The sequence below is a fragment of the Terrapene carolina genome, unplaced genomic scaffold, assembly GCF_002925995.2.
Source record: "Terrapene carolina triunguis isolate 2854851 unplaced genomic scaffold, T_m_triunguis-2.0 Scaffold69, whole genome shotgun sequence".
Lineage (NCBI taxonomy): Eukaryota > Metazoa > Chordata > Testudines > Emydidae > Terrapene > Terrapene triunguis.
In genome coordinates, this window is record NW_020664420.1 from 6,133,677 (window position 1) to 6,144,405 (window position 10,729).

At 44.8% G+C, this 10,729-nt stretch overlaps 1 protein-coding gene across 1 annotated transcript in view; it reads left to right on the forward strand.

Annotated features, from left to right (window-relative positions):
• The window catches only part of SLC14A2 (solute carrier family 14 member 2), a 41,897-nt gene that overhangs the window by 19,607 nt on the left and 11,561 nt on the right, over window positions 1–10,729 (forward strand). The window contains exons 9-13 of the mRNA XM_029910909.1: window positions 602–755; window positions 4,140–4,329; window positions 5,080–5,208; window positions 6,482–6,674; window positions 7,316–7,463. Of these exons, the coding sequence (XP_029766769.1) occupies window positions 602–755; window positions 4,140–4,329; window positions 5,080–5,208; window positions 6,482–6,674; window positions 7,316–7,463 (814 nt within the window). The remainder of the gene's footprint in view (window positions 1–601; window positions 756–4,139; window positions 4,330–5,079; window positions 5,209–6,481; window positions 6,675–7,315; window positions 7,464–10,729) is intronic.

The window sequence follows — 10,729 nt, forward strand, 5'->3', positions numbered from 1 at the left end:
CCACCGAAAATCAGCGGCATTTCGGCGGTGACTCCTCTTGACACGGCTTTTCAGTGGCATTTCGGCAGATGCTTGTCCGCCAGCCAGTACGTGGGCGCACATAGATGCCCCGGCAGGCGACATAGCGCCCGCGGGCACCACATTGGGGACCACTGCCCTAGCTCATATTGTAAACGTAGCCAAAGTGCAATATACACACCATTCCTGAAATGAGATGGTCAAACAGCATGTAGGGCAATCCCTTCCTCCAGGAATCTCAGCCCAGCACCAATGTCTGGTCCCCAGCAAGCAACTCTGTCTCAAAGATTGACTCCAGTCACAGACAGCAAACTCTCTTGCCGCTCACACAGCTCCCCCTCTCTTGAAGATGCCTATAAACCTAACCTTGCATAACCTGAAACTAACACAGCATGTCTTCCCATAAGCCAAAACTTGCTCACACACTAAGAAAAAGAACTTGCATGATGGTATATGTCAGCACCCCCTGATGACTCCTGCCATCATAATATTTTAAAATAAATCAAAAAAACTTATCAGTGGCTTTGAAAACAAAACAGCTTGCCATTTGAGAACTGTAATAACATTCTCTCCTTTCCTGAAGAAGGATCTGAAGGGCAACATGGCTCCTGAAACCAAAATCACTGAAGAGAAAAGCACTAAAAATCAGAACAGAGGGACAACAGGTGTGAAACGCGTCAGCAGAGCTGTCTCCTATATCAGGGGAGGAACAAACATGTCTGGAGGTGGGTCTAAAGGTAAAGCAATTACCAGTCACAACTATTGACTAAACAGTGTGGCCAGTTGTTTGACTACACTTGTGGTTCATTCTTAAAAATGCTCAAGAGACCAAATAAGTGCCAAATTTATTGTCTAAAGACAAAACAGTACAATATGAAAAGGAGATATACATACCCTCCTGCCAGGTAGCAAATTCTCGCAGCATGTTCACCTTATGCAGAAAGTGTGCTTCAAAGATACGCATTTCCACTAGTAGTATTTCTAGTGTGGCTTTACAAGTTACCAACCTCTTTACACATCACTGAACTTTAAGTTTAACCCACATGTTGTGCCAGGTTGGTACCTGTCTATACTTTCCCATCCCTCATTTGAATGCTACATTCCAAGTGTTGATGAGCCATAACAGGGCTCCCTAACTGTGCTTGGTACAAAGTATTCATGAATCTTAACTTTGACAAGTTTCCTATTTTCTAATGCCAAAGCTGACTTCAGCTTTGCAAAGTTCTGTGGGATGTTTGACATGGGTGAACAGAATTTGTGGGAAGAGCATAATGCATTTAATTAATGTAACCTTGCAATACCCATATATGTAATGTATATTATATTAATACCATCCACATAATATCTATTAATGTGTATATTACATCGAACATGGCTTGATCATACATGTAGCATGCTCTTAATAAGGGGAGATATGTTGGTGCAAGTCTCTAGGGGAAGCACCAGCAGTCTTTGCATTCTAGGATTGAGACTTGCAGGGGGGAATAACTTGCAACACCCTTTTCTGCCTTCAGTGGTAGCCACCTCCACCAGCCAGTGTGTCTATGGGACAAAGTCGTGGCTGCACCTACTCCCTGCCCCTCCCTGCCCAGTTACTCCCAAGGAGAAGCATCTGGAGCACCATGCGCTTTGGGCAGCCCTCGTGGGCTGTGAAAGGCGTGGGAGAGGACACTCTTTACCCCTTCCTATAGCCCTGCACAGTCACATTAGCCAGAGGCACAATCTAGTGCTACACCCACACTAAGGTCCTTTCCTGCTGCGCTTGCTCAAGTTAAGTAGTCCTGTTAGCATCTGCAGTTTGACTTGCACATTTTCATACTCCTTAGCCTGAATAAAGATGGTATTATGGGGTCCTAAGTGGCCCAAATTGCCAACAATCAAGCACGCAGTTTAAGTGCACAAGAGCACCCATGCAACTGCATGCCTAGTTGGTGTTGCCCTGTCTGTGACTGCTCCCCTTAAAACACAGGCTTGTCCATTTGTGCAGGCAGGTAACTGATTTGCACACACACACACACACACTCATGGTAATTGAGCATGGTAGCCTCCCATATCATAGCCCAGAGAGGTAGACCCTCCATGATTCTTACATAGCTTCTGAGCATCTGTGACAGTCACTGCACGTATGCCTGGGTTGGCTCATTGGGTCTTACATGCCTCTGGCATCTGAGGGCAAGTCTACACTACAAAATTCAGTTGACCTAAGTTACGTCGACGTACAGCCACTGCAGTAATTGAATTGGTTTTACATGTCCACGCTACGCACCTTGTGGCAGCGGTGCACCATCCTCATCAGGAGCCCTTGCACTGATTTAACTGCCAGTGTGAGGCATTGTGGAACAGTTTCTGAAAGGCAGCAACAGCCGATGTAAGCAACGCAATGTCTACACTGACACTGCATCAGCCTAACTACATCGACTTAAGCTCTGTGCCGCTCATGGAGGTGGAGTTATTAGGTCAGTGTAGTGGGCAAGCCACATCGATGGCAGCTACATTTTAGTGTAGATGCCTACAGAGTTAGGTCAACGTACGCTGCCTTTGGTCGACCTAGTTCTGTAGTGTAGACCAGGCCTGATACATTTCCTTCCTCCTTTCATTGCAAAAGGGTTTTGCTTTTTTCATTATGTTTTCCTAGAGACTTGTTTTAACTTTACCTAAATTCCAGTATGAATGAGTAAGATTCTCACCACCATCTGCTATGCAACTTTGTGGGCATCATAAAATAAGCCAGTTTGTACAAGTATATCCCAGTGTGCTTTATAATAGGGAACTCTGCCAACTACACTCTGAAGCAGTTAGCTTTTCCCATGCCAGATCTAACAGTTGTCCTAGAATGTGATAAATCAGAGATAGCTTTTCCAGTCTGGCTGATACATTGTCCCAGTTCTACAATAATTGCTTAGGGCATTTTGAGAAAAGCAGAATCCCAGGATTGTTTGCCTCATTTACATAGCTTGTAAGCTCTTTGGGGGCAGGGATCGTCTTTTCATTGGCTTTGTTGTCCCTGAAGATTTAAACTGTAGATGTGTGTACAGTAGGGTGACCAGAGAGCAAGGGTGAAAAATCGGGACAGGGGGTGGGGGGTAATTGGCATCTATATAAGACAAAGCTCTGAATATCAGGACTGTCCCTATAAAATCGGGACATCTGGTCACTCTAGTGTACAGCACCTAGAATAGCGTGGCCCCAATCCTGACTCGACGCCTAGATGCTAAGAGGGCCAGAGAAAATGCCTTTCAGTGAGGGACTTGAAGAGAGCCATCTGTTCAGCTTATCAAAAAAGAATGAGAGACGACTTGCCGACTGTGTCCTTCATAGGGAGAAAATACTGTGCTAATAAGGGCTCTTTCAACTAACAGTGAAGGGCAAAACAAGAACCAAAAGCTGGAAGCAGAAGCCAGACAAATTCAAATTAGCAATGAGATGCAGGTTTTTAACAGTGAGGATGATCAGCCATTGGAACAACTTGCCAAGGGAAATGACGGCCTCTCCATCTCTTGATGTCTTTAAGTCAACACTGGATATCTTTCTGGAAGATGCTTTAGTGAAACACATTGTTGAACTCAGTACAGGGGGGTAACTGGATGAAATCTAAAGGCCTGTGAAAGGATGTCAGACTAGATGCTCTAATGCACTGGTTCTCAACCTTTCCAGACTACTGTACCCCTTTCAGGAGTCTGATTTGTCTTGCGTACCCCCAAGTTTCACCTCATTTAAAAACGACTTGCTTACAAAATCAGACATAAAAGTGTCCCAGCACACTATTACTGGAAAATTGCTTCCTTTCTCCTTTTTACCATGTAATCATAAAAATTAATCAATTGGAATATAAATATTGTACTTACATTTCAGCATATAGCATATAGACCAGTATAAACAAGCCATTGTCTGTATGAAATTTTAGTTTGTACTGACTTCACTAGCTTGTTGTAAAACTAGGCAAATCCTGTACCCCCTGGAAGATCTCTGTGTACCCCCCAGGGGTACACGTAGTCCTGGTTGAGAACCACTGCTCTAATGGTCACTTCTGGCCTTAAACTTTCTGAATCTATGCTACTGCGATACAAATAAAATAAGAATATCCCTTTGCCTCTTCATTCTGATGATCTTTCCTCTTTCAGATAAACCTCTAGCATTTCAGTTTATTGACTGGGTCTTGCGGGGGACGTCCCAGGTGATGTGTGTCAATAACCCACTCAGTGGGTTTCTCATGATTGCTGGATTCCTGGTCCAGAATCCCTGGTGGGCACTCACAGGCTGTTTAGGAACATCTGTCTCAACGTTAGCAGCACTTATTCTGAGTCAGGACAGGTATGTTTATCTCTGGGGGTTGTTCTTGGTGCTGACCAAATTCACATTTGAACTATGATTACTTTGGCACTAACACTCTTTGACAGTGCTTTGCAAGCAGCAGAGCTTTAGCTCAAAGAACCTGGAATAAAGAATAGATATGGACTAAAATGCAAATCACAGAGCCAAATACTTCTACTCTTTGATTTCCAATTTGAACTCTGCAGAGCTATCTGGTAAAAAAAATGACACTTTTTTAAAAAAATGGTTATTTGCGTTGTTGTTTCACACCACTGATTCTAAAAATAGAAATAACTTTAGAAATCTGATTTATTCTTTTCTGTTTATGCTGTTGGTTTCCTTTTTACAGCCTCAGCTTGGAACATTCCAGCTGGACTATAATTCCTACTGCATTAGGGAACCCAGTTACCACCAGTTTCCATTGGCATTTTTAAATTTATTTTTATGGAAACAGGTAGATCTTGGGTTTTGTTGCTGTAGATATTCCCGGTTAGAAAGGCCTCAAAACATGGACAATTACAAGCTAGCCTTGGGTAGATCAAGGTTTTGCTACAAGCCCCAGCTGTTTACCTGTCAGAATCACCACATTGATCATTGCTTTCCACTTCTTCAGACACAGAACTTCCATAAATTACCTTACAGCTCACACACTTTTACGGGGGCTTGAAGGGATGTTGTTATCTGGACAGTGTAATTTGGGTCTTCTAATACATTTTCAAGTGAACATAAAGACTCATCTGTCTCCCACAGATCAGCCATAGAAACAGGACTCCATGGCTATAATGGGACCTTATTGGGATTACTCATAGCTGTGTTTTCTGACAAAGGAGACTATTATTGGTGGCTTCTACTGCCTATAGTTGTTACATCCATGGCATGGTAAGTTGCTCTTTGTTTTGTTTTTAATGTGCAATCCTAAATATTTTCTATTCTTAGTTTGACTTTTTTACTTTTACTGACCCATGAGTTATCTACTGTAGCTTACTTATATTTTTAACTAATACAACTTGAAACAAAACTGTATTTACAGCTGGGCAAATAAAGCTAAAAATTTCTGCTAATGCTTGTTCACTTTTTGAAACTTCAGCCATGTTTGCACTCTTTTTCAGTTCACTTTCTTCGGAGGTCAACGTGACAGGCAATAAGACTCTTCTTAGGTCCACCCACAATCTAAGCTCTACCCACTTAAGATGTCAAAATATGACGCCACTCACAGTAGCTTGTGAAGATGTTCAATATATGATCATATGTCCTCTGTGGGGTTCCACTAGGTATTGGGGGTTCAGGACTGCCCTTAGTAGAGCTTGGGTGCTGCACTGGATTTCTCGACTGAGTGGTGCATAGATGCCACATCCAGTAGATTTTGCAGATCTTCACAATATGGTCATCCCCTTCATTTCTTGAGAGGATTGTTCAACAATGAATAGTTGGGTAGGTGACATTGAAATTATTACCATTAGACTTCTTGCTCTTATATTAATGAAATATAACCGAGCGAGGATCCAGCCATTAGCCGCACCCAAACCATGCATCTAAATGACCCAGAAGTAGGGGCAAATTCTGGATCTGAACTTTACAGCTCACGCCCATCTCTCTTTGTTTGCACAAGCTTACATTTGTGGGTTGAATGCTATTCCTGATGAAAGTCAATGACAAAACTCCCATTGACTTCAGCAGAAGCAAGATCATCCCAGTATGCTTTTAGAAAATGAATGGACATTGTACCTAGTTAATTTGGAGATAAGAGCCAGATTCTCGAAGGTATTTAAGCACCTGCATCCCATTGGGAGTTAGATGCCTAAATATGTTTAAGAATCTGTGCCTAACTACCATACTTTCTGCTGCTTTGCTTACTGCTAGAGGCTGAGCTGATTGGTATAAGTGACCACCTGCAATACCAGTCACTTATAAGGACAGGGAAGGCTGTTTCTGTTCACTCTAGTCATTATAAACCCTAAAGGTAAAAGGAGGACACAGAAAACAACCCATAGGTAACAGATGCCATCACAAGAGATGGACAGATAAATTTACGAAGAGGTTGTTCTCTTTTTGGGTTCAGCCAGTTTCAGGGGAAGATGTTTACCACCACCCTCACTGGTATGTAAAATTTATTAGTGCTGTCTGAAAGATCTTGTTGTTCTTCTCTTTTCAGCCCCATTCTTTCCAGTGCTTTAGGCTCAGTCTTTAGTAAATGGGACCTTCCTGTTCTCACCTTGCCTTTCAATATTGCCATGTCTCTTTACTTGGCTGCCACTGGACACTACAACCTCTTCTTCCCTACGACGCTCATTCAGCCTGTAACATCAGTGCCCAACATCACCTGGTCTGAAATCGAAGTGCCACTGGTAAGGTCCACTAAAGGCAGAATCATGCCACTCCATTGCACATAGTCTCTGGGAAAGAAGGGTATTAAATACTGCATAATCCCAAAACATGGAGCACAGAACTACATAAGGGAACTGGAATGGGTTTGGCTGGTGCCAGGGAAGGTGCCAAACTGATGGCAAAGCAAACTGATGTCTAATATTTATCTACAGAACAGGTGTATAGCGTGGTCAGTGTGGCAAACCTCTTTGTTACGGTGCCACAGCACTGAATTGCTTCCAAAATTGGAACAAAACCAGAAAACATTGAAATTCCTTATGAAAGGGCATTTAAAAAAATCCATTTATAATGTAACATAAAATAAAATTTAAAACAAAAAGTCATTTCAAAACAAAAATTAAAACATTCCATTCCAATAAAGGGAAAGTTTCAATCTTATCAGAATACTTGTTCCCCCCACCCACTCCCAATGTTTTCCAAAATGATATTTCATTGAAATTGACACATTCCTAGGGGAAATTTTCATTTTGGCAGAACAGCATTTTCCAACAGAAAATTTACTCAGATTTCCAACTAGCTCTAATAAAATATGCTACATCCCCTGTGGTTGCAACCCTGTCATTAATTCTGGCATGTCATTTTTTTGTAATTGATTTTGCAGTTGCTAAAATCCATTCTGGTGGGAATCGGTCAGGTGTTTGGTTGTGACAATCCCTGGACTGGTGGCATTTTTCTGCTCGCTGTCTTTGTAGCATCACCACTCATCTGCTTATATGCTGCAGTTGGATCAGCAGTGGGCATGCTGGCAGGTATGATATACACTTTTCCCTTAGATGCTCTGCTCAGCTGATGTAAACAGACAACATTCCATGGATTTAAGTGAAGCTATGCCAGTTTATCCCACTGAGTACCTGGTCCTACACCTTTAGAACTGTTGTTGTAAGTCATCCTATAAATCTACCAGCCTGATTCTCTACCTGGTCTGACCATCCACAATACTCATAGAGTATCAGGGTTGGAAGGGATCTCAGGAGGTATTTGAGTCTAACCCCCTGCTCAGAGTAGGACCAATCCCCAGACAGATTTTTGCCCCAGATCCCTAAATGACCCTCTCAAGGATTGAGCTCACAACCCTGGGTTTAGCAGGCTAGTGCTCAAACCACTGAGCTATCCCTACCCCCTGACTCTACTAGTAAAGAACAAAAAATATATCATGCTCTACAACTCCTCTAAACACAAGTGCTAATGTGATGACTATCATTTTGGCTGGCACCAGTATTGAACTGGGGGCCTTGGGAGCAGAAAAGCATGAGTTACTGAGCTTGGAGAAGTGAAGAGTCAAGCTGCGTAGCTGATGTGTGTAACTGTAGAGATTACAGAGACCCAGGATGCAATGGTTGGTCAGACCATCTTAATTTCCTGTTTACACAGAATCTTACCTTCTTACCATATGACCCTCAGTAGCCACCCTGAATTGCAGCTCTAAACATTAACAATGAACAGGGCAGTAATGGACTTGGCGCTTCTGTGGATCAGTTGTAGGCAGGGACACAGGTAACACACATAACACTTGGGCAGGGAACAAGGGCTTGGGAAACGGAGACCCAGTTCAGTAAACAGCCTGTGTTTTCCAGGTACAGATGAGCTGGGATCACTGAAATGCAGCCACCTCTGGGGTGGGGCAGCAGATAGCTGCATAGCAGCAATATTCAGAGTTCATATGCCTGGAGTAAGAGGCAGCCACCCCTGTGATTGGGCAGGTAGATAATAACATGAAGTGAATGGGGAGCCTGTGTCCTAATGCAGCCACGGGTGGATTTTAGGGGAGGGGACAGAATGGAATAACTGAAGGAGAAAGTGCTGAGGGATCTTTCATGACAATGTGGGACCAGTGAGTTGGTTATTTCTGATAGGCAACTCAGCACTCGCTGCAGCACAGCAGCCTGCTGGGGCAGTGGGGTCAGCACTGACTGAGGGGAGAGCGCCTCCTACTGAGCCCCCATCCCACTCTCTGCAACACAGGCCCAACCACTGGGACCCCACTCTGCTCCCTTCAGCACAGCATCCCCTACTACCAAGCTGAGGCACTAAGGTAGCACTGACTGTGACAGGCAGTGCCCTACCCGACTCTCTGAAGCCTCTGCAGGCTTTCTGATGCCTTCTTTCTAAATCCTGCACATGTCAGAACCTGCTTAGCTTGTGAGATCCACGCCAGGGGAGTGCCTGCCTCTGAGAGCATGTGGTTGGTTGGCTTGGCTTATCGTCATTATTGCCAACTCTGAGCATATTTGTTGCTTCCGGAAAATGGGTTTGGAATTGCCCTAAGGGGCATCATCAAAGTCACTTGGCAATAGGGGTTCTGTTATTTCTACTTGCCTAAGGTCACAAACAAATTAAGTACTTAGGTCATATTACTCCTAAAGATTCACCATAGACTTCTGGTGTAGCAGCGGGGTGGAGAGGAAGGGCAGGCTTTGGGGTTGGGTTTGAGGGACACTGGCTGAGCTGTGTGTAGGGGGGGAGCCCAAGGCTGGGATAGCAGGGGGCTGTGGGTCAGGATTGAGGAGCACTGGCAGAGCTATGTGGGCAAGTGGAACTGAGGGCAGGAATAACGGGGAGCTGTATGTCAGGGCTGAGGGGCATCGTCGGTGCTGGGTGTGTTGAGGGAAGGCCAGAACTGCAGCAGCACCCCTAGTTCCAGCACCTATGGCTCAGCAGAGCTGGTTGGAGGAGAGCTAAGGGCTGGAATACAGGGGAGGATGTGATCAAGATTGAAGTGCATCAGCAGAGGGGAAGCCCAGGGCTGGAATAGCAGGGGGTTGCAGGTTGGGATTGAACTGGTGTCAGGTGCTTTTTTGCTTGGGATACTTTATTTATCCCGATTCTGTTTATTCTCCTGTTGATCCGGACAAGCGGGGTCACTTTCCCTGCATGAGTCCCCTCTGGGAAAGTCCAGCTCGGGGAGATCCCCAAGCCAGGACTGAATCTGTCACTTCCCAAACACTCTTTAAGCCGGGAAGCTGTTGTCTCTCTGCACAGAGCAATGCTCAGTCCCCTGACCCAGCATCTGCCTGTAACCCAGTGGAGCCAAGCATGGCTTGGGATCTGCTTCTCACAGCCTCTGCCCTGCTTTGCCTTGTGCTGGGCCAGGGGGAAGTCTTGTGGAAGGGTGACACAGCTTGTGCCGTGCAGAGACTCTGGGGCAGCTTTGACATCAGCTGGCTTGAACCCTAGGGGCTGCAGAGAGATTCTGTTGCAGTTTCTATCCCACAGGGCTGAGCTGGCTGCAGGGGGCACTAGGGAAAAAGCTGTTTACAGATGTCTTCCACCACCACATTCATCTCTCTGCCTACCTTCCTTGGTACTCCTGCACTGCACACTAAACCTGGGCTCTGACTGAGGTTTGAGCCCACACATCCCTTCTCTGTCCACACATAAATCAGTCTGACTCGGGTCAACAAGGAGGCTGGATCCAGGTCCTAGGATCCTGCTAGGGGGACAGGTCAGAGCCCAACTGTCCACTGTGACTTGAGTCCAAGCTCTGTTATTTTGCAGTGTGGACACAACTCAAGCCATGGACCCGAGTCAGAAGGTCCGTGTAGACCCAGGTCTACAATGTGGTGTGTATGCTCCAAAACTGGATTGGTAATATGGATTCTGCATGCCTGGGTCCCACAGAGCCAGCTTACAATGCAGTAAGGAAATAGATTCATAGATTCTAGGACTAGAAGGGACCTCAAGAGGTCATGGAGTCCAGTCCCCCGCCCTCATGGCAGGACCAAATACTGTCTAGACCATCCCTGATAGACATTTTTCTAACCTACTCTTAAATATCTCCAGAGATGGAGATTCCACAACCTCCCTAGGCAATTTATTCCAGTGTTTAACCACCCTGACAGTTAGGAACTTTTTCCTAATGTCCAACCTAAACCTCCCTTGCTGCAATTTAAGCCCATTGCTTCTCGTTCTATCCTTAGAGGCTAAGATGAACAAGTTTTCTCCCTCCTCCTTATGACACCCTTTTAGATACCTGAAAACTGCTATCATGTCCCCTCTCAGGGTATGTCTACACTAC